Source organism: Dermacentor silvarum, chromosome 9 (genome assembly GCF_013339745.2).
Source record: "Dermacentor silvarum isolate Dsil-2018 chromosome 9, BIME_Dsil_1.4, whole genome shotgun sequence".
NCBI classification, from domain to species: domain Eukaryota; kingdom Metazoa; phylum Arthropoda; class Arachnida; order Ixodida; family Ixodidae; genus Dermacentor; species Dermacentor silvarum.
Genome location: NC_051162.1, coordinates 121,873,709 through 121,896,012, shown reverse-complemented (window position 1 = coordinate 121,896,012; position 22,304 = coordinate 121,873,709). Strand labels below are relative to the sequence as shown.

General features: G+C 47.8%; 1 protein-coding gene across 2 annotated transcripts; it reads left to right on the top strand.

Moving 5' to 3' along the window:
- Positions 1 to 5,734: 5,734 nt before the first annotated feature.
- On the top strand, positions 5,735 to 19,368 carry LOC119463874 (dehydrogenase/reductase SDR family member 9-like). 2 transcript variants are annotated; one of them, XM_049655813.1, is made up of 6 exons: positions 5,735 to 6,027; positions 8,435 to 8,638; positions 11,351 to 11,533; positions 14,187 to 14,319; positions 17,323 to 17,505; positions 19,037 to 19,368. In XM_049655813.1, the coding sequence occupies exons 1-6, from the start codon at positions 5,808 to 5,810 to the stop codon at positions 19,164 to 19,166; spliced, it is 1,053 nt and encodes a 350-aa protein (XP_049511770.1). In that variant the 5' UTR covers positions 5,735 to 5,807; the 3' UTR covers positions 19,167 to 19,368. The 2 variants fall into 2 exon arrangements, with proteins under 2 accessions (XP_049511770.1, XP_037580624.1); XM_037724696.2 differs by having other exon boundaries at positions 18,971 to 19,368.
- Positions 19,369 to 22,304: the final 2,936 nt, after the last annotated feature.

Below are 22,304 nucleotides of genomic sequence, written 5' to 3'. Positions count from 1 at the left end.
CATAGGGAGAGCCTGTGTCTGTTAGTATAACCTGTAGTCAAAGTGAATAGGGTCGAAGTGATAGGGGTACAGTTACCATTTACTAGCTGACGGAAGAATTTCAATAGAGGGAAACACCAATCCGCTCCATATATTATCCACTAATCTGAATCTGTAATGATATTTGGTTGCATGACGTTGTCGCGAACCATCTCGTACTTGGAAAGCCAGTCATCGACATCTTCGTTCACCACTGCCGCTGAATATGGCGGCGTTTGTTAGGCGCGGCCCAACAAACGCTGCCATATTCAGCGGCACTGGCGAAACCTGAAAGGCAAATAGGACAAATATTTTGCAGTGTATTCAGAAAGTAATGATGTGTATTGCAGCGTGCAAATCTTAAAAAAATTGAATTCTGGGGTTTTACGTGCCAAAACTACGATCTGATCATGAGGCACGCCGTAGCGGGGACTCCGGATTAATTTAGACCATCTGGGGTTCTTTAACCCGCACCCAATGCACAGTACACGGGCGTTTCTGCATTTCGCCCTCATCGAAACGCGGCCGCCGCGGCCGGGATTCGATCCCGCGACATTGTGCTTAGCAGCGCAACGCCATAGCTGCTAATTAGCCACCACGGCGGGTGCGCAAATGTCGCAGGTTTGGCTAAAAAAACTAGTGTCCAAGATGCAGTCGCGAAAATTGTTAATTTGGGTTCATTTGTCTTATTAGACTTCATATGCATCACTATAAGGAATACAAGATACAGAAGGCCAGCGGAAAAAAATATGTCCTAAGGACAGCTTGGCAAGCCTGCAGGCACCTCCACTGGCCACCTTTGCAGAAACTCGCAAACAATCATTTACATTCGCTGAATAACGTTCGGCCCTTACAGCACGTACATCTCCGAGTAAATGTATCTAGATGCCACCGGAAACGCGTTTTTTTTTTTAATCTTTTTGCACATTACAGATGTTTGATAGCTCATGTGCAGCGTTTGCGATCCGTGCATTTTACATGAGCCGATCTGTAAGGCCTCTTCTAAAGTGTTTGGCATCTCAGTTCAATTGTTTTGTGGTAGCCAGTGTAAACAGATCAGTTTATTCCGCTGTGGCAGCTCAGTGGCTACGGCAGTTACGCTGCTGCGCTCAACGTCACGGTTCGATCACGGACATAGCGGCTTCATTCCGACAAGGGTGGAGTGCAAAAACGCTTGTGTGCCTTGAATCGACAGACAGGTGGACGTGAGAGAACCCCACGTGCTCAAAATTATTCCGGAGCACCCTGGTACGGCGTGCCTCATAATCGGATCGTGGTTTTTGCACGTAAAACCCCAGAAGTTTGCTAAATCATTACAGTTATTCCGGTTCATAAGCAACTTGACGCATTGGTGGCGAGGCTCACGTTAAACGAGCGCTCGTTAAAATGACTGGCTGACACCACGCTCTGTTGGTTATCCGTAAAGTAGCGCCGAAGTGAAAGGATATAAATTATGCCAGTGGCAACAAATGACTGGCAGGATAGGGAAAATAGGAAGAAGAACGAGTCGTGTTCCTCCACTTCACCACCAGGGAGTGCCACCTACTAAACAAAGATGACTGAAACAGACATAATCAACTAAAATTTTCTTCTTCCTCTCGAAAGTAGATTGCTCGCGCCCATCTGCGACCGTTTACTCCACACACAAAAAAAATTTCCGGATCTGGATTGATGTCCCAAGTGTGAAGCCGGGCCACCGCCATATTAGGAGGGGCACGACAAAACATCAGCTTGGAGTTATGAAAAAAAGAAGCGCTTTTCTCACACTCCCCACGAGTTCAAGATGGCTATAGCTTTTCCGTACAAATACTGGTCGACACGTATCTTTGCGTTTCTGGTTTCATGACAAAGCCCGAGCGTCGTGGCAAATTTTATTGGACATCACGTCATCAACACCCAGTCGAAGGTAGTAGTTCTTTTTTTTTCGGGGACATCCACCAACCTTTATTTTCTGATTAGCATATAGTGTTGACATTACCGGAGCAATATCACTCGATGTGTGAGCAGACTTCAGCATAAAAAGCTCTATTTCAGAGATGAAGCAGGGGCAAGCGCACTGCAACCGATGCCGCAGGGAACAGTGCAAGACTAATTACGGCGCATATTACAGGCGGAAGCGGTCACGTCACGCCTTTCGAGTTAAGGGACCAAAGTGCTACTTCCTGTGTGGGCACTACAAAAGAACAAATTAGACTTGCACTTTTTTAACGAATTCCGGAGGGAGGTCGCAGAATATTGCATGCTCGGGGAGGCCTACTGGGCAGCTGCATGTGTCAGTAGTGTAAACCAGTGTCGTAAATGGCTTCACTGGTTAAGACACCACTATGGCCTTAAGCGATGGTTAGTGTCTTGAGGTCCAATTACACAATCGTGTCTTAAGAAGCATATCTCCACATCAGTAAAGAATAGGTTATCGCGCATACACCAGGCACGCTCAAGTCCAGAACGCCAACTGGATGACATTACCGGAAAACCCGCATTATCATTGCATTGTACCAAAAATAATTATAGAAAAACTTGGAGGATGAAAGTTTGAAGCTATAGCGGCCACGCAACGAGCGATAAGAGGGATACGGTAAATAGATTCTACAGGAATCTACAAGGTGGTGGAAAATTAATGAAAGGGGATAATTGTCCACCATCCGGCTGTAGCATAAGTGTTGCCTCAGAGATAGCAAATGTCACGTGTTCAGGTTAGACTAAGTGCCGCAAGACGGTGCCACCAGAGTGGCTGCTAGTGTTTTCGTCGTCGGTGTTGAGGTATTCCGTGCATTACAATACTTCTATGGGGACTATATTTTTGCTGGGTTAACCCAAGGCATGAATTAACTAAATATGGTCCTACCAGAATTCCCCGCTGAAAGTGATGCAGGTCCCTGATATCCAACGTTCTCAAGTGTAGATGTTTTTGGCAGAGCATTGCGTTCCTCAGCGTTAACTGTTCCTCAAAGTTAACTGCCGCATGGATTTCCTTTGTAGCACTGTATCTATTACTGCAAAGACCAGCGACATTCGACTTTGCAGCAGATAGCCATGCTGTAGTCTATATGAAGTAATTCTATTCGCTTTTAGTTCGGCGACGCTAGCATCTGCTGTCAGCCAGGCTATGTCCTGTTTCTCTCTTAATCATCACTTTTCTCATCGACGTCACAATACGTCGTTAGCGACACATGCCAGCCAGGACACGTCGTGACAGCGCTTGCCGGCAACGCGTCCACTTCTGTTTCATGAGTGGCGTTTACAAGAATGCGACAACTGGCGTATCATATCGCATTTCTAGCGCATCGCACTCGTGTAAACGATGGTGATGCGCCAGAAAGGCGTATCGCATTGATGCGACAGTTTAAGAAGGGGTAAGTCGTTTCGCGCGGCGCATATAAGACGCTGACGTGTCGCATTGAGGGCCATGTATTCCCCGGCGGAGCGCAAATCACTAAGAAGCGGTTCCAGCTTGTTTCGCGCTAAGCAGAATGGGTCACATGTAAACGCTGTCGCGTAGCGATTCTGCCACACGCTACTCTCGCCTTCGTGTAAACGTGGCCACGGTGTAGACAAACAGCCTAATGTGTCAAAGGCACATATCCACTACGGGGGAATGGCCAAGAATTGGGTATTCCAAAATTGGAACACACATTACAGAATGTCACGAGAAAACTTGATTAGTAGAGGTAGTTTATAAATGGAAGAACGAGACATTGGTGAGTATATAAATAATGAAAATTAATCAATAAATTAATATACAACACAAGTTAAAACTAAATTGGGGGAAACAATAAACATATCAAGGTTGGTATTTCGGAGATAAATCACGTAGTACCTAAATCGCGTAGTAAAATAAAGTCCTGAATCGCAGTGCAAACCGCCCCATCAATGTGCCCAAGAGTCTAGACACGAAAATGTAGCAAATTTCCTCAAATAAGAACCGTTGTCAAGAAACGAAAGAGACGAGTTATCTATATGGTGTCGTCTTCATCACACGTGAAACAGCTGTAGGTGCAGGTGCAGTGCCTTTGAGTTAGTGGTCCCGTATAAATCCTTCCGTATTAATCGCATCGATCATTTGATTCTTTGCTCATCACCTCCTATATATATATTCTACTCTCTATTCGCTTATTTAGTGTAATTAAATATTTCTCAATTTATACCCCTAACACATATCAAATATACGCCCGATCATTGGCCAATGACATTAACGGGGCCCTCAAACACTTTTTGAACATAATAAAAAAAAACGGTGCCGATCTGTCGTAGTGGCTGCTGTGAACATCTGAGCCAAATATTACTACACTGCATGCAGCAGGGCATTTGCAAACTCGTGTCAAAAAGAGGAAAAGACTGCTTGCTCTCGCTTCCGCAATGGCGTCATGTAGCGACATCGAATGCAGCTGGACCCACCAACGCTATCGGCTGATTCGGTGATCGCGAGAGCAGTCTCAGTAATACATTATTACTAATTTTGAGAAAAAATCAATGCAAAATATACGGGGGCGATTTGAAAACGACAGAAAAATCATTTTATCTTTCCACTGCGCCTAGCTGCGTCAGCTGCGCGTGGTCTCCGAAATGGCAGTGGCGTGACGCGCAGCGTTGTTGACCGCGGCTGCCACAAGGTGGCGCGACGAGCCCTTTCACCATAAAGCGACTTTATTTCTCCACCGCCAAACTCATCGATTAGCCGGGGCTTTGCCCTCTTGGCTTCTCCACTCTAAAGCTTCGAGCACGCTATAGCGGAGGCGAGAAGAGAGCTGGGTATCAGTGCCATAACTACACTTATAGTTGAAGCATTCGAAAATTTTTGCGGCATGAGATTAGTAAGACGACGTGTTTTATTAGCGCGGCCATTTTATGAATAATTACAAAAGTGCTTCAGGGCCCGTTTAACGGCATCATCATCATCCTCTCGTTTTTGCAAATTGGATTGCATTGCTTAGGAAGACACGCATGTTGGACCGAAATGCTGAACCCGTTTCTTTTTTTTTTCTGTCGAAATTTCAGTATGTTTAAATGATTATTCATTTGATAAGTTGCCTGTCGTTGCCACTTTTGTAAGTTCAAAACTACTTGTAGTTTTTGTGTGGTGCAGTGTTCACATCGGGATTTTTAGGTCCTTTCTTGGCCATGAATATGAGATGTGTTGATTACTACTGGCATATCCGTCTTGCGTATAATGCGTTTCTCGCATATACATGATACAATAAATATCATGTAAGAAAAGTGAGAGACAGAAAATAAGAGACAGGGAGAGAGCGGTGTGGATCAGAGAGCAAACGGGGATAGCCGATATTCTAGCTGACATTGAGAGAAAGAAATGGAGCTGGGCAGTCCATGTAATTTATAGGATAGATAACTGGTGGACCATTAGAGTTACAGTACGGGTGCCAAGAGAAGGGAAGCGCAGTCGAGGACGGCAGAAAACTAGGTGGGGTGATGAAGTTAGGAATTGCGCAGGTGCAAGTTGGAATCAGCTAGCGCAAGACAGTAGTAACTGGAGATCTCAGGGAGAGGCCTTACTCCGGCAGTGCACACAAGTATAGACTGATGATGATGATGAAGCAAAATAAATCATCGTCATCTCTCCTCAGGTGTTGCGTGAAATAGCAGTAGTGTGTTGTTGTCCTCTCAACTTGTGACTCATACCCACTACGGGGCGTTGGCCAAAGACTCAGGTAATTTTCACAAACAGAGCGCGTCTGTGAAGGAAGAAGAAGAGGCCGGATGCGGCGCAGTGTCGCCTTCGTCCACCTTAGAGCCACTCGTGGCGACTTTGGGGTGGACCACGCTGGCGAGCCATGGAGCCACCCGGCGGTGCTCGAGACCGCCTGCTAGGCATGGTCGTGCTCTCCAGCATCACTTTCATTGTGCTCAGCGTCACGCCTCCGCTCAGCTTCCTCGTCGGATTCGTCTCGAATGCCATCTTCGCCGGCATCGTGGGCTTCCAACTGGCCGAGCTCATGGACCGCCGGTACCGCCAAGAGGTCCGGCTCAAGCACCCGACCGTCTTCGTCAGTGGTGAGAACCTGACCTGAGTTCGAATCGGTTCCCCTTCCGCCTTTAACGACCGCTCGTCCGCCGAGTAGTATTAGTTGTGTGTCTGTGGTGAAAAAGAATACATATACGAACGTGAAGACGCCGACGTAATCACGTGCGACGTGTTTACGTGGGTGAAATGTTCTTATTCGTTGGTTCGCTGTGGTTGTGGTTTTTGCATCTTTTCACCATTGCTTCTGGTCCCTTAAAGTTTCATGCACAGTGGCGAGCAAAAAACCTGGAGACCACCTCGTCAGTAAAAAAATAACAAATGCTTCTAGCACAGCTCCGCAACGTGGAATCTCTTCAATCTTGGTTTGAGCTTTAGTTGGTGAGCCTTTCAGGGAACCAGTGGCTCAGAAAGACGCGGACAAAGACGAAACTGAAAAATCTCACAAGTAAGCACCCGTTCTGCGGTATCTGTATTTTTTTTTTTTTTTTGTCCGCGTCATCTTGTGCCCTTTATTTCCTCAAGTTTTCTTCAATACGTTGAATTGGTCGAAACGAGCACGTAGGCTGTACCCCTTGACTTCAGCTGGCACACTGAGGCTACATAGGACAGAAAGTATTTTGCGGCACTATTGGTGTTTAACCCTTTGCTCAAGAGTGTGTATAGCATTAGTCAAAATGCACACCGACTGTTTGTCCTTGACGAGTAGCCCTGCGGGGAGGGGAGTTGCCCCAGTTGCTCAGCAACTATACGAGCACGCTCTCCCACTATGCGGATTCGTCGCACTGACGAAAAGATGCAGCACGAAAGGCAGGACGATCCAGTTCACATAGCGTGGCTGTCGTTCATGCCTCGGAAACCGAGGTTTTGCCAGTGCCACGGTCTACACCGTGTCCAGCAGGACGAGGAGTTTCACGGCAAGGAATCGTTTAAAAAAAGCAATAGTTGGGGATATGGATACAAAGGATAAGGTGAGGTGGACTACAATTAACCAGTGGATTAGCTGGGGCGTGTATACATGGTCACTTTCATGCGCGCTTGCATTCGTAACGTGTCGCTGACAGAACACTTAACAGAAAATTAATTTGAGGTGTAATTATAAGCTACCCTCGTAGAATACAAAAAGATAAAAACACTCTCATCGTGAGACGAGGCTGGATGAGCCAGAAGAAAAAAAAAGAGGCATGGTGAGGTGTTCTTGGAAGTTCGTGCGTCAGCTCTCCGAGAAGTCATGGATGCTGACGGCGTCTCTGCGGGCATATATTCATTTTTTATTACGATAGCAATTATATGGACATTTCAACCAGATATCTGCCGTCGCCGTGAGGTTCCCTATAGATAAAATCTTCGCCGCGTGCCGTATGCCCGAGCGGAAGCGTGCGGGGACGCGCGCTATTACGGAGAGCGAACGCACTCAATCTCTCACGCGCAAGCAAGGAAGCGGGAAGCCAGCGCCGGAAGGAGCGGGGGGGGGGGGGGGGGGGCGCACTTCTACTTTGCCATCAACCGCGCTCGTCGCTCGCCCGCACCGTCGCTTATCTCCACACGGCTCTGACCTTTATGCGCCGTGCATTCACCGCTCAGTTTCCGTTGAAGCGATAGACCGCACGTACCTTCGCCGCTGCGGCGTATGCGCTTGCTGCCAGCGTTTTGACAGTCGTTGTCTGCAGTCATTCAGTGTAATCTATTCATGTTTGTTTGTGCGTGCTCACACCACGCTTGTTCATTCAGTTAGTAATAGTCGGGCCACATTTTCCAACGCACGCTACACATGCAATGCTGCCCGGATCGGCAGTGCAGCGCTACAGGTGTGTCCCTTCGCACGCGCTGCCCACGGGAAGCGCCTCTCATCAACACCACCGTTTCGCACGCGCCTTCTCGTGGTCATCGAGTCTCTCTTCATGTCGGTCTACTTACGCCGCAGCACACCTGCTTACTTAATCAGCTCATGTTTACTACAATTCATATTGCTACCAAAGCCGCTCACCTTACTTCGTATGACATTGCTGTGTTGCTATCGCATTCATTGCTTCGCCCTTAGGGCGAAACTGTGACATTTTTTTTATCGGTATGGGTGGGCTACGTTGTATTCTAAGTGAGTTAAATGTTGAACTTTGTAAGTTTGGTTCACTTTTATTGAGTCCACAATAGCCAAAATGTTGAAAACCACCTCTACAGCCATGACGTCACATTTACGTATGGCACTAGCGTTTCGGCGTGAACATAAAAGAAATGAACTTTGACCTTCATTTTCTCTTACTTATCGACCTATTACCGCGATTATAACAAAAATTAGGTTTTCAAACAACACGTTATCAGTCTAAACTGATTCGCGTGTTTATCTTTAGTGCACCTTCGAAGCTAAAGCATTTAAATGTACGTTGCCGACACGTGATTCCTCAAGCATACTTCCGCGAAATTTCACCCCGAACCTGCCAGGTTGCGACAGTGGGCTGGGTCTGCACACTGCCCGGCGTCTCCATGAGCACGGCTTCGAGGTGTACGCCGGCTGTCTCGACCCCGGCTCGGACGGGGCGACTGTCCTTAAGGAGATGCGGGTCAACGTGGTGGCCCTCGACTACATGGAGGAGGACAGCATCGTGCAGGCCTACAAGACGGTGACCGCGCAGCTTGGTGATAAAGGTGCGTCGCAGCTGGCCATAAAAGAGGGCAGAAGGCAGAAAAGCTCATGGCCTCCAAGATGTCCAGCCAGCACAGCCCGGTTTCGGAGGACATAGCGCTTTCAGAGCCGCCGCTGGCCGAAAAAGAGCAGCGAAATGCAAAAACGCCCCTGTGCATGCGTTGTAGTGCACGTTAAAGAACCCCGAATGGTCAAAATTCGGAGCCCTCCACTACGGCGTGCCTCATAATCAGAACTGGTTTTGGCACGTAAAACCCCAGAAAGAAGAGAAAGAGCACTTAACATGTGCAAAATATTTGTCATTCAACATAAACAGTCACGAACTTTTTTGCCCGAACTAAAGAACTACGGATTCGAATACCTGGCAACATCCGATCACTGCCCATGCAGTAATCTTTTAATGCCTTAAAATGTTCTCCTTTATTTGTTCTTGAACTCTGTTATATTCTTACGTGTTTATTTCATATGACATTTTTTTATATTTCTTTATTACAATTTGTTTATTTCTACCTTGAGCTGCATCGCTTTCTTAAGTGTTTACTTTCTTTGCCATCGCTTATTTCTGCTGTCTGCCCACTTGTGACGAACCTGCTAAAGAGCTGCAGTAGGAAAAAATTAAATACGTAAATAAATAAGACGTATTGGCCTCAGCGATCTCCATCACGTGCTACCAGGTCTCGGAGGTCATAAGAACGCTCAGCGGGTTTCGTTGAGTTCCCACTCACTAAAGACATAGTGGCATAGTTTCGTTCTCTCCGCGCACGACTGCTCGACGTGGTAACAAGCTGACGAAACGGAAGTACACATCTCTTGCTACGGTACAAAGTAAAACAAAAACGTGCAGACGTTCGGTTAGTACTTTTTTCTTATTTATTTAAACTTTAATTTATCTACTGAAGCAACAGATTAAACAAATAAGTGATGTTGCCTTGACTAATTCTCGAAGTCGCATGTCACTGTGAGTGACGTCTAAACACTACCATGTACTTAGGCGCACTTGTGCGATTGACGTCGACTCACCGGCTGGGAGCGCGGCGCCCGTGAGAAGAAGGACAAATGGCGTGTGGCTTGAAATTGAAGCTCTTTCCGCGGCGCGTAGGAATCTAATACTTTGCAGACACGATCGTTAGCGCGCATTGTATGCACTGCGCTTGTCAGCTCAAAATGACCAGAACTGGTGAGGGGCCCTTCGAGGAAAACAGCGTTACCGTTCCGCGAACGAACTTTGCATAAATCAAGTTTTAGCAAAACGTGATGGCGTAGTTTACGTGCGGGACGCAATTCGATTGCGCTTTAAATGATTCTATCTATTTGCCAAGCTTTGCGTGTGCTCCCCAATATTGCGAGAGGCAGCACATTGAAAGTTGGGAGCGCGTTGTATTTGTACTTTCCATGTCTGCCGATCCGCGGCGAAATCCGTACAACCAGTACAAGCTGTCGACCATGGCCTGCGTAATGTACTCATCTCAGAGGCTATATGCCGTCGCGCCTATCTCCCGAATGCGCCGACAGGTGACGCTGCCATCCCGGAAGTTTTTTTTCTCGTTAGGCTTCGACGCGTTTCAAACGACAAGCGATCTCGAAAACTCCGCAATGCTATCCAAATAATCCGTCGTGGCAGAGGCCTTAGACTTAGCGACGTCCGTTACACAACCGTTCGCTACGAACGAAGTGGATTCTACAAAAACAATGCCAAATTCGGTTCGAAGTGGGTGTACCACCGCAATGTTTTGCGTGTTACGGTACGGTAACTGTGGTATACGCTACGGTATTGCCGTTCCGTTCTAACCTACAGCGATGACCGAACAAGCTTTAGCTGCCTGTGTGGCTCAATGCGTACAGTAACGTTATAAGGACGATAGTGGGTAATATTCAGACCTTGCAAAATACAATAACTACGTGCTGAGCGCGAAATATTCATTTTCTTGAATACTGGAAAGCTTTCGCTTGTGCCGGGTTACGGTGTATAGTTACGGCAAACGTGGATGCCAGTCACAAATCCCGTAAGACATCTTGCTATGTGCTTTTTCCAACAACACATAAAAGTTTTTTTGTTACGTAGGAGTGTTTGGCGAAGCAATATATGAAAAAATCACCGCCCCTTCCACTAAGTGAAGATGGTCGAACAGTTAGTTACACCGAAGTGTTACGAGTGTTACATGTGCTTGTGTTGCACGTGATGTAGTTGCGTAAACTAAAGTAAACACAGATCTACAACAGGAAGCTATATTTTAACATTGCGAGGCGAGAAGAAGCAGCGACTTCCGACGCTACTCGAAGAGTGTCTATAGTTCTCTGGTGGAAACCTCCGAGCCGCCCTCAGAGGCATCGGGTGCAGTGACGGACTAGGGTGCCTCGATGCCCAGCGCCGCTGCTGCTAAAGCTCTTGTCACTGCTAAAGCTCTCTAAAGACGGTAATATTAAATCTGTGAAATAGCGTGCGTATGCTAAACGCTAAGGGTCGTTTAGCGGTATGCGCATGCGCAATTCGATCCCGCTGTTCCACTAAGCCAGCCATTACATTAATCACACTCAGGCATAACTGTCTACTGCGTCCGGAAAAACGTTAACGGTATAGCCAAAGAAAGGTGTTCGCTTTAAAGCTACCAGTTTGCCAGTTAAGAGCAGCAGATTCGAACTTTCTGACCCACCGACGCGCGTGTGCTGGACGTCTCGTCGCAGCGCGCGTAACAAAGGGATCGCTTGGACCGCAGAGCTGTGGGGCATTGTGGCCAACGCGGGCGTGACCAATTACGGCGAGCTGGAGTGGATGTCGTACGAGGAGCTGCGCTGGCTCGTCGCCGTCAACGTCACCGGCACCATGCGCTTCGTCAAGGAAGGCATCGCGCTGCTCAGGAAGAGCAAAGGTCGCATCGTCATCATGTCCAGCGTGCACGGTAGGACTCTAATTCCTGGGCAAACACTTAGTCCTGTAAGTAGTGATGCGGACATTTAGGAAATATTTATTTGAAACGTCATTTAATAGGTCTACAAATGCGTAATCTCATAACGTTAACTAAACGTCTAAAATTCTTTATCATATATTGGCCATGTTTGCTGCCTGCCTTGTAAAACCTGGTCCGAACGCACGTCGAGTGATGCAAACCGTCCCATCCGTCACCAGAAACATAATGGAGGTGTTTGTTATGTCAGCTTCCTTTTCTCTCTTGGTATCCTTAGTAGAGTATTTTAACGTAGCGTTTCCCGTTCAATGTTGGTCATGCCTGCAGTCGACTGCGCATGCGTCGTATGGGGTGAGGTGGGGGGGGGGGGGGTGATCGGATTCGGAAATGCAGCAGTATAACGATCACGGTATGCTAAGCTACTCTACTGTTTCGCTCTTAGTTCTACCACGACCTTGCAACAGTCACGGCCGCTGGATAAAATAGTTGTCGCAGTTTCACCTGAAAGGCGAAGCATCAATTGCGATAGCCAATTTGTAGAGAGCTGTACGGAGTAATGATAGTAGCTTTATCAGCTGTACAAACTTGGACATGCAGCAGCACCGGCAACACGCAGAACTGTTGTCGACGCCGTCAGCGTTTTGCCCGCGTTCGCACAAAATGCGTGCGGCGTTGGTGACTGTTGCCGGAGCCTCTGACATAAATAGGTACTTGGTGCCGCAGCTAAACGTCCCCTCTTCCCCCCCCCCCCCCCACGGCCTTTCGTGCGTCAGATGTAGGCGCGTTTGCTCTACATATATGGTGATTGTAAAGGAGGAAAGAGACGCCTACTTCTGCAGCCCATAAAGGAGCACGGCACAGAACGCGCGTTTGTTCTCCGCCGTGCGTTCACTCCCCGTGAAAGCGCGCGTCCCTCGCGCCCTTTCACTCGCACATACAGCGTTCGGCGGCGCGCGGCGACGATTTCATCTCCATTGACGTCATACGGAACCTCACGGCGACGGCGACGGCGACGGCGACGGCGACGCCGACGGCAGAAATCTGCTTTGGAGTGTCCATATAATTGCTATCGCAATAAAAAAAAAGTTTTTTATTGCGATAGCAAGTACATGGACACTTCGACCGGATTTCTGCCGTCGGCGTCGCCGTCGCCGTGAGGTTCCCTATAGATAAAATCTTCGCCGCGCGCCGAATGCCCGAGCGGAAGCGTGCGGGGACGCGCGCTATCACGGAGAGCGAACGCACTCGATCTCCCACGCGCAAGCAAGTAAGCAGGAAGCCAGCGCAGGAGGGAGCGGGAGGGGGGGGGGGGCGCACTTCTGCTCTGCCAACAACCGCACTCGTCGCTCGCTCGCACCGTCTCTTATCTCCACACGGCTCCGACCTTTATGCGCCGTGCATTCGCCGCTCAGTTTCCGTTGACGCGATAGACCGCACGTAGTACCTTCGCCCGCTGCGGCGTATGCTTGCTGCCAGCGTTTTGACAGTCGTTGTCTGCAGTCATTCAGTGTGATCTATTCGTGTTTGTTTGCGCGCGCTCACACCACGCTTGTTCATTCAGTTAGTAATAGTCGGGCCACATTTTCCAACGCACGCTACACATGCAATGCTGCCCGGGTCGGCAGTGCAGCGCTACAGGTGCGTCCCTTCGCACGCGCTGCCCACGGGAAGCGCTTCTCATCAACACCACCGTTTCACACGAGCCTTCTCGTGGTCATCGAGTCTCTCTTCATGTCGGTCTACTTACACTGCAGTACACCTGCTTACTTAATCAGCTCATGTTTACTACAATTCATATTGCTACCAAAGCCGCTCACCTTACTTCGTATGACGTTGCCGTGTTGCTATCGCATTCATTGCTTCGCCCTTAGGGCGAAACTGTGACATTTTTTATCGAGCGGCCGTGCTTACCTGCATTTCAGAGGCGTTGAAAGTGTCTGTGGTGTCTGTGGATGTGCGGATTTGGGAGACGTGGGGTCCTATCTTGCCTTGCAGAGTTATGTCCGTGAACCTATTGGGCTGCCTGTGATGTGGACCCACTTGCAAAGCTCTCTGGTTTGAACAATTCGTTTTCTTTTTTTTTTTACTTTTTGGCTTTTTTCATGACATGTGGGTGAGTAGGTACAGATCAATGGTGAATTGAGGGGGGGGGGGGGGGGGTGCGATAAACGACGAAGCTCTTCATTTCACACATTTCCAGTTCTTGTAGTTTCTATTCTTCATATTTGTTTATCGAGTCACCCTCATTTCACCATAGATCCGTACCATCTCAGCAACATGTCAACCTTGCTGCAGTGTACTTCTTACGCAGTGAACTAATTTCACGGATATGTTCCCTCCTTGACTCAGGCAGCAGTGCTAACGCTGCTCAACTGCATAATAGTTTGCAAACGCTACACTTGATCACCTTAGCCGAGTGTGCTCACTGCCTCCCCGGAGCTCCAGCAAATCTACGGGCCTTCGCAGCCGTCTTTAGGACAATGCTGCAGGTTTTGTCGGATCCTTTCTCCTGGATGGTGGCGCAGAGTGCGGTCTACGAAGGTCGCCTTCGCACCATGTGTTGCTCAAAAGGCGACGAGCACCAAAGTGCTTGTGCTATCTATTCTTCTTCGTCCTTGTTTATCGCCTCACCCTCATTCCACTGCAGGCCGCATGTCCATACCCGGATCTGTGGGGACTTCGGCCGCGGCCGCAGCGCTCTGCTCACTCGCCGACGGTCTGCGCCGTGAGCTGTACAAGTGGCAAGTGAACGTGAGCACCGTGGAGCCCATGCTGTATAAGTGAGAGCCTTTATTTCTGGCTCACGCTTCCCAAGGAACGCTGTGGAACAGTACTCCGGAATTGCAATTAGACATAGAAGTTTCAGAGCGGTGATGAAAAGCCAGGTTATATTTTGCTTCCCTTGTAGTTTTAAGGCGCAGAATTCTCAAATTTGGTCTAAATTTCAAATACGAAGCCTGCAACAGGAATGAGCAAGAATTACATGTAGGACAGTCTTTTAACGGCCGTTGCATTGAACCTTCCCGGCACAACACAAAACTCTATCCGCCATTCGGTCCCTATTTCTGTGGTTTACATGTTCAACGTTACTAAAGGGCAACTCCGGCTTTTTATCTAAAGCACCATTTTCTTTCAGCACCCTCCAGAACTTTGCTTGCTTGCAGAACAGCCCACACACAGGACAGCACACAAATACCGAATCAGATTATTCATGCCGTGGCCGGCTCTGTTCTCTACGAAATAAGGTAGCGCAACAAGAAACAGTACCTAAATATACTCACTACAACAAAAAAGTTGTCGCAGTTTCACCTGAAAGGCGAAGCATCAATTGCGATAGCAAACTTGTAGAGAGCAAAATTACCAGCCCTTCTCCTGTCGAGAAAATGGGGGTAAACGAAGCTCTGTCGTGTGTGTATCTGACCTTCGTGGCAATTTTCTTTCTTTCTTTCTCTCTCTCTTTCTTTCCCTCTTTATTTTTCTCTTTCTCTCTTTCTTTGTCTCTCTCTCTCTCTTTCTCACTTTCTTTTACAGCGAATCTGTTAAGGGCTCACCTTTCGATCGTCGCCTCCGGCAATATATAAAAAAACTCTCATTGGCCGTATGCTGTATGTGCGAGTGAATTAAAGCGCGCGAGGGCGAGGGACGCACACTTTCACGGGGAGCAAACGCACGACGGAGAGCAAACGCGACTTCCCAGTGCAAGTGGAGGGGTGGGCTACGAGGGCATCGAGGCACCCTAGACCAACGTTCTCAGAAGTAGTCTGAGAACGTTGCCCTAGACTGTGCGTGCCCGCTCTCCCACTGTGGCGCATACGCGCCGGCCTGCCGGCCTCTACCGCCGACTCTCTCTGGGCTCTCGCCCGCCTCTACCCTAACAGCGTCGACAACGGCGTTTGGCCGTTCGTCACGTAGCCAGCGTTTTGACAGCGGTTTTGTGCGGTCACACAAACAGCGCGCACGACTGTTGTCGACGGCGGCGGCGTTTTGCCCGCGTTCGCACCGAACGCGCGCGGCGTTGCTGACGTGCTTATGAAGAACGTGCCAACCTTTGCCGTACACCCTATGGCGGTGTACCGTAGCGACCATAAGGCCATGGTCCCTGTGGTCACTAAATAAGTGAGAACCACCGGATCATATATATTTCTCATTCTTTAATAGTTCAAATAACCAATTACAACATCACATCTTAATAGTCATGATTGGAAATACATAATTCCCACAATAGTACAGCTTCGCTGGTCTTCCATCTTCACCCCAGTGAAAGGGCTGACAGTTTTTTTATTGCGATAGCAATTATATGGACACTCCAAAGCAGATTTCTGCCGTCGGCGTTACCGTCGTCGTCGCCGTCGCCGTGAGGTTCCGTATGACGTCAGTGGAGATGTATGTGCGAACGCTGTATGTGCGAGTGAAAGGGCGTGAGGGACGCGCGCTTTCACGGGGAGTGAACGCACGGCGGAGAACAAACGCGCGTTCTGCGCCGTGCTCCCTTAAGGGCTGCAGAAGTAGGCGTCTATTTCCTCCTTTACATTCACCATATATGTAGAGCAAACGCGCAAACGCACGAAAGGCCTTGGGGGTGGGGGGGGGGGAGGGAAGGGAGGCGACGTTTAGCTGCGGCACCAAGTGCCTATATTAAAGACGATAGTCTTTCTTGGGGAACTTAAACGCTGAAAATTTGGTCTGTCTGTCTGTCTGTCTGTTTGTCTGTCTGTCACCCGATTCAGCCACCCGGCCAAAGTTGGACCACTTGCTTACCGCCCACACTACTTAAACTGGTACGGCTGTTCATACTTGTGAAAGTTATCGATCACAAAGTAAATATTACGCATATCTGAGGCGCAATATCACTAGATAAGCATTAGGGTGTGTTCCTTTAATAGAAAATACATAGATACGTAACTCTAAAGACCCTAGTTTCTTAAGCTGCGCTGAAAATGCCATGCTATGCGCCCCCACGAACGACGTTCCCCGACTGCGCGCCGACGAGCGCCCTCTGCCATGGAGGAAGGAAACCCTCTGCACAAGCTCATGTTTCCCGATGTATTGCCAGATGGCGTCCATGTCTCACGCAGCGCCTCCTCAATTTTATCAATGCCAGCCAGATGCGGCCGATTCAACATAAAGGAAGCGCTGTCTGAGGCAGGGCAAAACATAAATGGCCGCTTGATGAAATAATGCGGTAAAATGAAATCTGTTCAAACAAACCTCCATTGCATTTATCATGCCAGGACGGAAATGGTACGAGAACAGCATCACGGGTGGCCGTGGATCAGACCAGCACTCATGTAGTACGGCCGGCAGAAGACTATCGTATTTCGACGATATTTGCAGCGAAGCACGCAGATACGCGGCAAATTTTTTATATCAGAGGCTCCGGCAACAGTCACCAACGCCGCACGCATTTTGTGCGAACGCGGGCAAAACGGCGACGACAACAGTTCTGCTTGTTGCCGGTGCTGCATGTCGAAGTTTATACACCTCATAAAGCTACTATCATTACTCCGTATAGCTCTCTACAAATTTGCTATAGCAATTGATGCTTCGCCTTTCAGGTGAAACTGCGACAACTTTTTTTGTCCCTGGTATGTGCCATTGAGCTTAGACCCTTTCTGCACTATCGCCAGGTTCGGCCCACATCAATATCGCAGTATGGAGGCAATGTTTCGACAAGGAGCACTTGTCTCACGTTGGCTCCATTGTGCGGCCTCCCTTCTTCCACCACTGGTAATCACTAGAGGCCTACATCGTCTCGTGACCCTCTGCGTCATTTTGTTCTGCAGAACAAGGATCACGGACCCTGAAAACGTCAAGATCGGCATCAACGAGGTCATCAACAGAATGAACCCCACCATGAAGGAAGCGTATGGCCAAGTGTACCTGGACGCCTTTAAGAACTTGATCCCTAAACGTATGCAGAAGTACATGCACGTCAACCTCAACGACGTGTCCAAGGCAGTTCACTGGTGAGACCTTGATGAAACGTATAATTTTTTTAATTTAGATGTAGATACATAGGAAGGTAGGCTACATCGGACCTGGCTATACCAAATTTGTTAATGTATCTACGGGCACCAGCACTGAAAGCACAGCCCAGTACCTAAAGGGCAGTCACCCGTTACACACGAGTGAGAGAGTTCACACAAGTCTCATCACAGATTCTTAAGTGCAACACGACCGCAAGAGCAGCTCGTTAAACAGAGAACACAGTGTATAAAGACAAAACAGCAAGGTCCCTTATATACAATGCGTAACATTAGCCTCCACTAAAATATCGCGCAGGACATTGATGGCATACCTCTGCTTATCAGGGCACGAGCAAGGCCCATGCACTTTTCTCGCTAAGAGAAGACGTCTGTCAAGTATGTTCAAGGGCTCACGCAAGCGCTCACGAAATGTGCAGTTGTTGCTGTTTCGGAACATGGCTGAGGCACACGAGGGGGATTGGCCCCACTGGAGGTTATTAAAAATGCACACAATAAAGAACAAACAGGGGAATAAACAGTCAAAAGGAGCCATTGCAACTTTAGCATAACAACATTTGGTATCTTAATACCTTCAACACGTTTTCAACATGTTTCGATAGCCTTCGACGTCTATCGCGAACTGTAGTTGGAGGTATAAAAGGCATCGGTCACGTCACATTTTGGTACCGGCACGGCAATACGTAACGCAAGAAGAAAGAAAAGGACGTACGAATCAAATCCGCAGTCGAGAGTGGCAGCATAACAATGGCAGATTTTACCCCAGAGCCGTGAGTAGCTGCTTCGTATGGCGGTTATCATCACGTGATACGGACCGTACTGTGTAGCTGCTAGCTCCCGCGTATCAGGGTTACTTTCATAGACCGCCGCTCTTTGCTTCTCCGTATTACTAGAAAAAGCAAAGGGTGACGGCCTAAGTTGCACCCAAATAGGTTCCGCGCATATGTCCCACTTTTCAGTTCGTACTAAACGAAGTCAGATGCCATTACACATCGAATAATCCAGTACAAAATGCGGTACTGTCCTGGGAAGCACTCAGGACTTGAAATGACGCGGTAGTTTGAATAAAGCTGTACAATGGCTAAAGCGGTATTTTGTATCATGTGATTTGGTTTCGATGGAGAATCAGTATAGTGAAATGGTTGTTGAGCAGGGGGATGCCATTGAACTAAAGAGAAAACAGACAAGAAAAATCGACAGTAAGGCGTAGAGAAGTTAAAGGTACCTTTAACTTTGCCGGTCCTTTTTTTTTTACTTTTTTTTCTTCTGCTCGCTGGCATTACCCCTGCTCTGAAACATGTCCCAAATCACCCAAAAAGCAACTTCATTGGTCGGGAGAGCAAGCATTCTTAAGGAACCATTGGCAAGATGACAGAACTCATATCTCGCTACAAATGAGTTAGCTCTCGATGACTGTGTGTCCACCGAAGCGTGTAACTTCTTTCAGCGCCCTGACAGATCCGATACCCAAGGCGCGGTACCGGTGCGGCAGCACTGACGTTGCGCTGTGCAGCCTCTTCGAAATGCTGCCCATCGAGATGCTCGACAGCGTGCTCATCAATGGGTTCCAGCCGAGGACCAAGGAACGTGCGCAGTTGACCGTGCCTCCTAAGCCAACCGGGGACTTGTCCAAGACACAGTGAGCCCCCGGGGCACCACGGACGCACTACGACGCATTTGAAGCGGCGAGAATAAATTGTCCGCTCGTGGCGCTCGCGACCGTGGGACTTCAGCACGGGATGTGGGGCAGATCCAAATAAAAGAGGCCAGCATCGCGACTGGTGGGCCCGCTTTGGGACTTGCAGACGTGCAAAAGCGAAAGGGTGCCTTTGGAACATAATTTCACCTTCCCTAGCACTCAAGTTTCGTCACTGAGATAGGGGATCAATTTCCGGCACGGTAAAGACAATAAGAGGCCTCAACCTGTGGCTACCCGTGTGGTGCAGGCTTAGACAAGGTAAAAGATGGACTCCACAGTCTTCGATCTCAATTCTGAAAACGCAGCGACAACCACACGTGTAATCATCATTATCATCATAGTCGTCGTCGTACAACTGCGCGATTGTAATGCGATAACGCAATTGGGATAGGCCACACGCGCCATCGGCTACACCCGCCGGGGTGGTTTAGCGGCTACGATATTGCGCTGTTAAGCACGAGGTCGCTGGATACATCCCGGCCGCCGCGGCCGCGTTTAGATGGGGGCGAAATCCAAAAACGCCCGTTTCCTGTGCAGTGGGAGCACGTTAAAGATCCCTAGGTGGTCAAAATCCGCAATGCCCCCCTACGGCGTGCCTAAGTCCTGATTTGGCAATTCTGTACCCAAAATTCAATTCCATCGGGTACGTTCTTCCGGGATCGGTCCTTGCTACAAATACCAATTAGGCCTTGCGAGGACACATCGTGCTGTGGTATCAGGATCGACGCGCTCAGGCTTAGGACTACGCAGCCTCCGAGATCAGCCCGAACTCAGCAGACAAAGCCTGCTGAGTTCTTCTTTTGACTTTGTGCTCCGGAAAGGCGTACCAAAGGAATCTTAAGTGTGACGGTGCAAAAAGGAAGTGCTTTCCTCACTTTCTCATAAACGAAAGAACACGTTAGGAATATGTGTTCGCTGCTAGGGTATCGAAAGTGCCGCGAATATTTCACGCTGACGTCAGCCTGTAAAAATCAAACCGCAAGTACAAGCTTTCCTAACGTACCACATATGATGATGTGCTGGGAAAGCAGCAACTATGTTCACAGTTTGATCATAGTTCATACTTGTATGTTCGTATCCCGTAAGTCTCGATTGTCTTAAATTTCATTTTATATTTCTCGAAATTATCGCTGCGCCCGCATCCCCTTCTCACTATTACCCGCAGTGAGTGAGTGAGTACGAACTTTATTTAGGTCCTGAGGAAAAAGAATTAAAGCGGGGCCGGGGCCCCGCCAATCAATTCTGCGACTCCACCCAGGTCGGGGCCGGTAAACAGAGTCCTTCGGCGACGGCCCGGGCCCTATGGACAGTCTTGAGCTGAGCGATGAGCTCTGTGCTTCTGAGCGCTAAGTCCCAGGAGGACTGGTCAGGAAATTCAGTGCCCATGTTGGCAGGGCACAGCCTGAGTATGTGTTGGAAGTTGTTGTATTCGTGGCCGCAGTGTGGGCATTCAGTAGGAAGATTGCAGAACCGTGCACGTTACCGCGTTGCTAGGAGAACGACAAAAGAAAGTAGTCTGCCTTGCTGAATTCCTCTGAGCTAGATTGGTGATATTGATAATTAAAATAGCGATGGTGATTATTACTATAATGATGATGTTCGTATACCATGGAGCACACCCACTAAGGAGGAGTGCCCAAGACGTTACTGGTGTAAGCAAATAGCCATTAACTGAATATACTTTTATTTATTTATTTATTTATTTATTTATTTATTTATTTATTTATTTATTTATTTATTTATTTATTTATTTATTTATTTATATTTAAATAAGAATAAAAAATAAGAAATTAAAAAGAATCTCGAGAACAAGTTAGGGACCGCACAAAGAGTGATGGAACGAAAAATACTAGGCCTAACGTTAAGAGACAGGAAGAGAGTGGTGTGGATCAGAGAGCAAACGGGGATAGCCGATATTCTAGTTGACATTAAGAGGGAAAAATGGAGCTGGACAAGCCATGTAATGCGTAGGATGGATAACCGGTGGGCCATTAGAGTTGCAGAATGGATATCAAGAGAAGGGAAGTGCAGTCGAGGGCGGCAGAAAACAAGGACGGGTGATGAAGTTAGGAAATTTGCAGGTGCAAGTTGGAATCAGCTAGCGCACGACAGGGGTAAGTGGAGATCACAGGGAGAGGCCTTCGTCCTGCAATCGACATGAATAGGTCGATGATGATTATGATGATGATGACGATGATTTAAAATAAGATAATAAACAAATAAATGCATGTCTATACAGTTATTCACAATTACTTTTAAAGCCCAATAAATTCAACCTACAGCATACAATAAATAGTGTGTCCGAACAGTCAGACACTGATCTTATAACGTCTGTGTTCCGGCTCACCCTAAAACATTCCTGTTATGTGATCTTTCGCATCCTCCATGGACGCGCCCCCCCCCCCCCCCACACACACAGGAATATATACACTGCTATATAGAAAACCTCCTTTTTGTCTCCCACGACTAAAACTATTTATTTATTTATTTATTTATTTGTTTGTTTGTTTGTTTGTTTGTTTGTTTGTTTGTTTGTTTGTTTGTTTGTTTGTTTGTTTGTTTGTTTGTTTGTTTATTTATTTATTCGATATAACCCCAAACGCAAAAAAAACATTGTAGAAAGGAATGGGTTCCAGATTATTGAACAACAATAGCAAAAATATGCCAAGTTATAGAGTAGTGAGACCAAGGTGATCTACCGAAAAATTTATGAAAAGGTGAAATTGAAGAAAAAAATCGAACAGTATAAAACACCAAGCAAACCGAAGAGAACACAAAGCACATAAAGGCACACACACACAAAAAGAGAAGAAATGGTCATGTGGTACATTAATTACAATGTAAGAACGCGAACAAAGATTGTCTGACATTATAAGCGATAATCTTACAGAAGCAATGTTTGCCGGTAGGTGGTTCCAGTCTCGAGACGTGTGCGGAATGAAAGAATGCAAAAATGTGTTTCTATACGACAGGACCCACACCCCAATTTGTCAACGTGGTCAGCTCGTAATGAATGTCGTGTAGACGCAGGGATGAGTTCCGCGTGCAGGAAATGATGATACCAGACTTTATCAAACACGCA

Excerpts from the sequence above, each read along its gene's own strand:
- LOC119463874 (XM_037724696.2), top strand. The coding sequence starts at position 5,808 with ATGGAGCCACCCGGCGGTGCTCGAGACCGCCTGCTAGGCATGGTCGTG. Across the intron at positions 6,028-8,434 it reads CCCGACCGTCTTCGTCAGTG|GTTGCGACAGTGGGCTGGGT; the intron begins GTGAGAACCTGA and ends CGAACCTGCCAG. Across the intron at positions 17,506-18,970 it reads GTGTCCAAGGCAGTTCACTG|CGCCCTGACAGATCCGATAC; the intron begins GTGAGACCTTGA and ends AACTTCTTTCAG.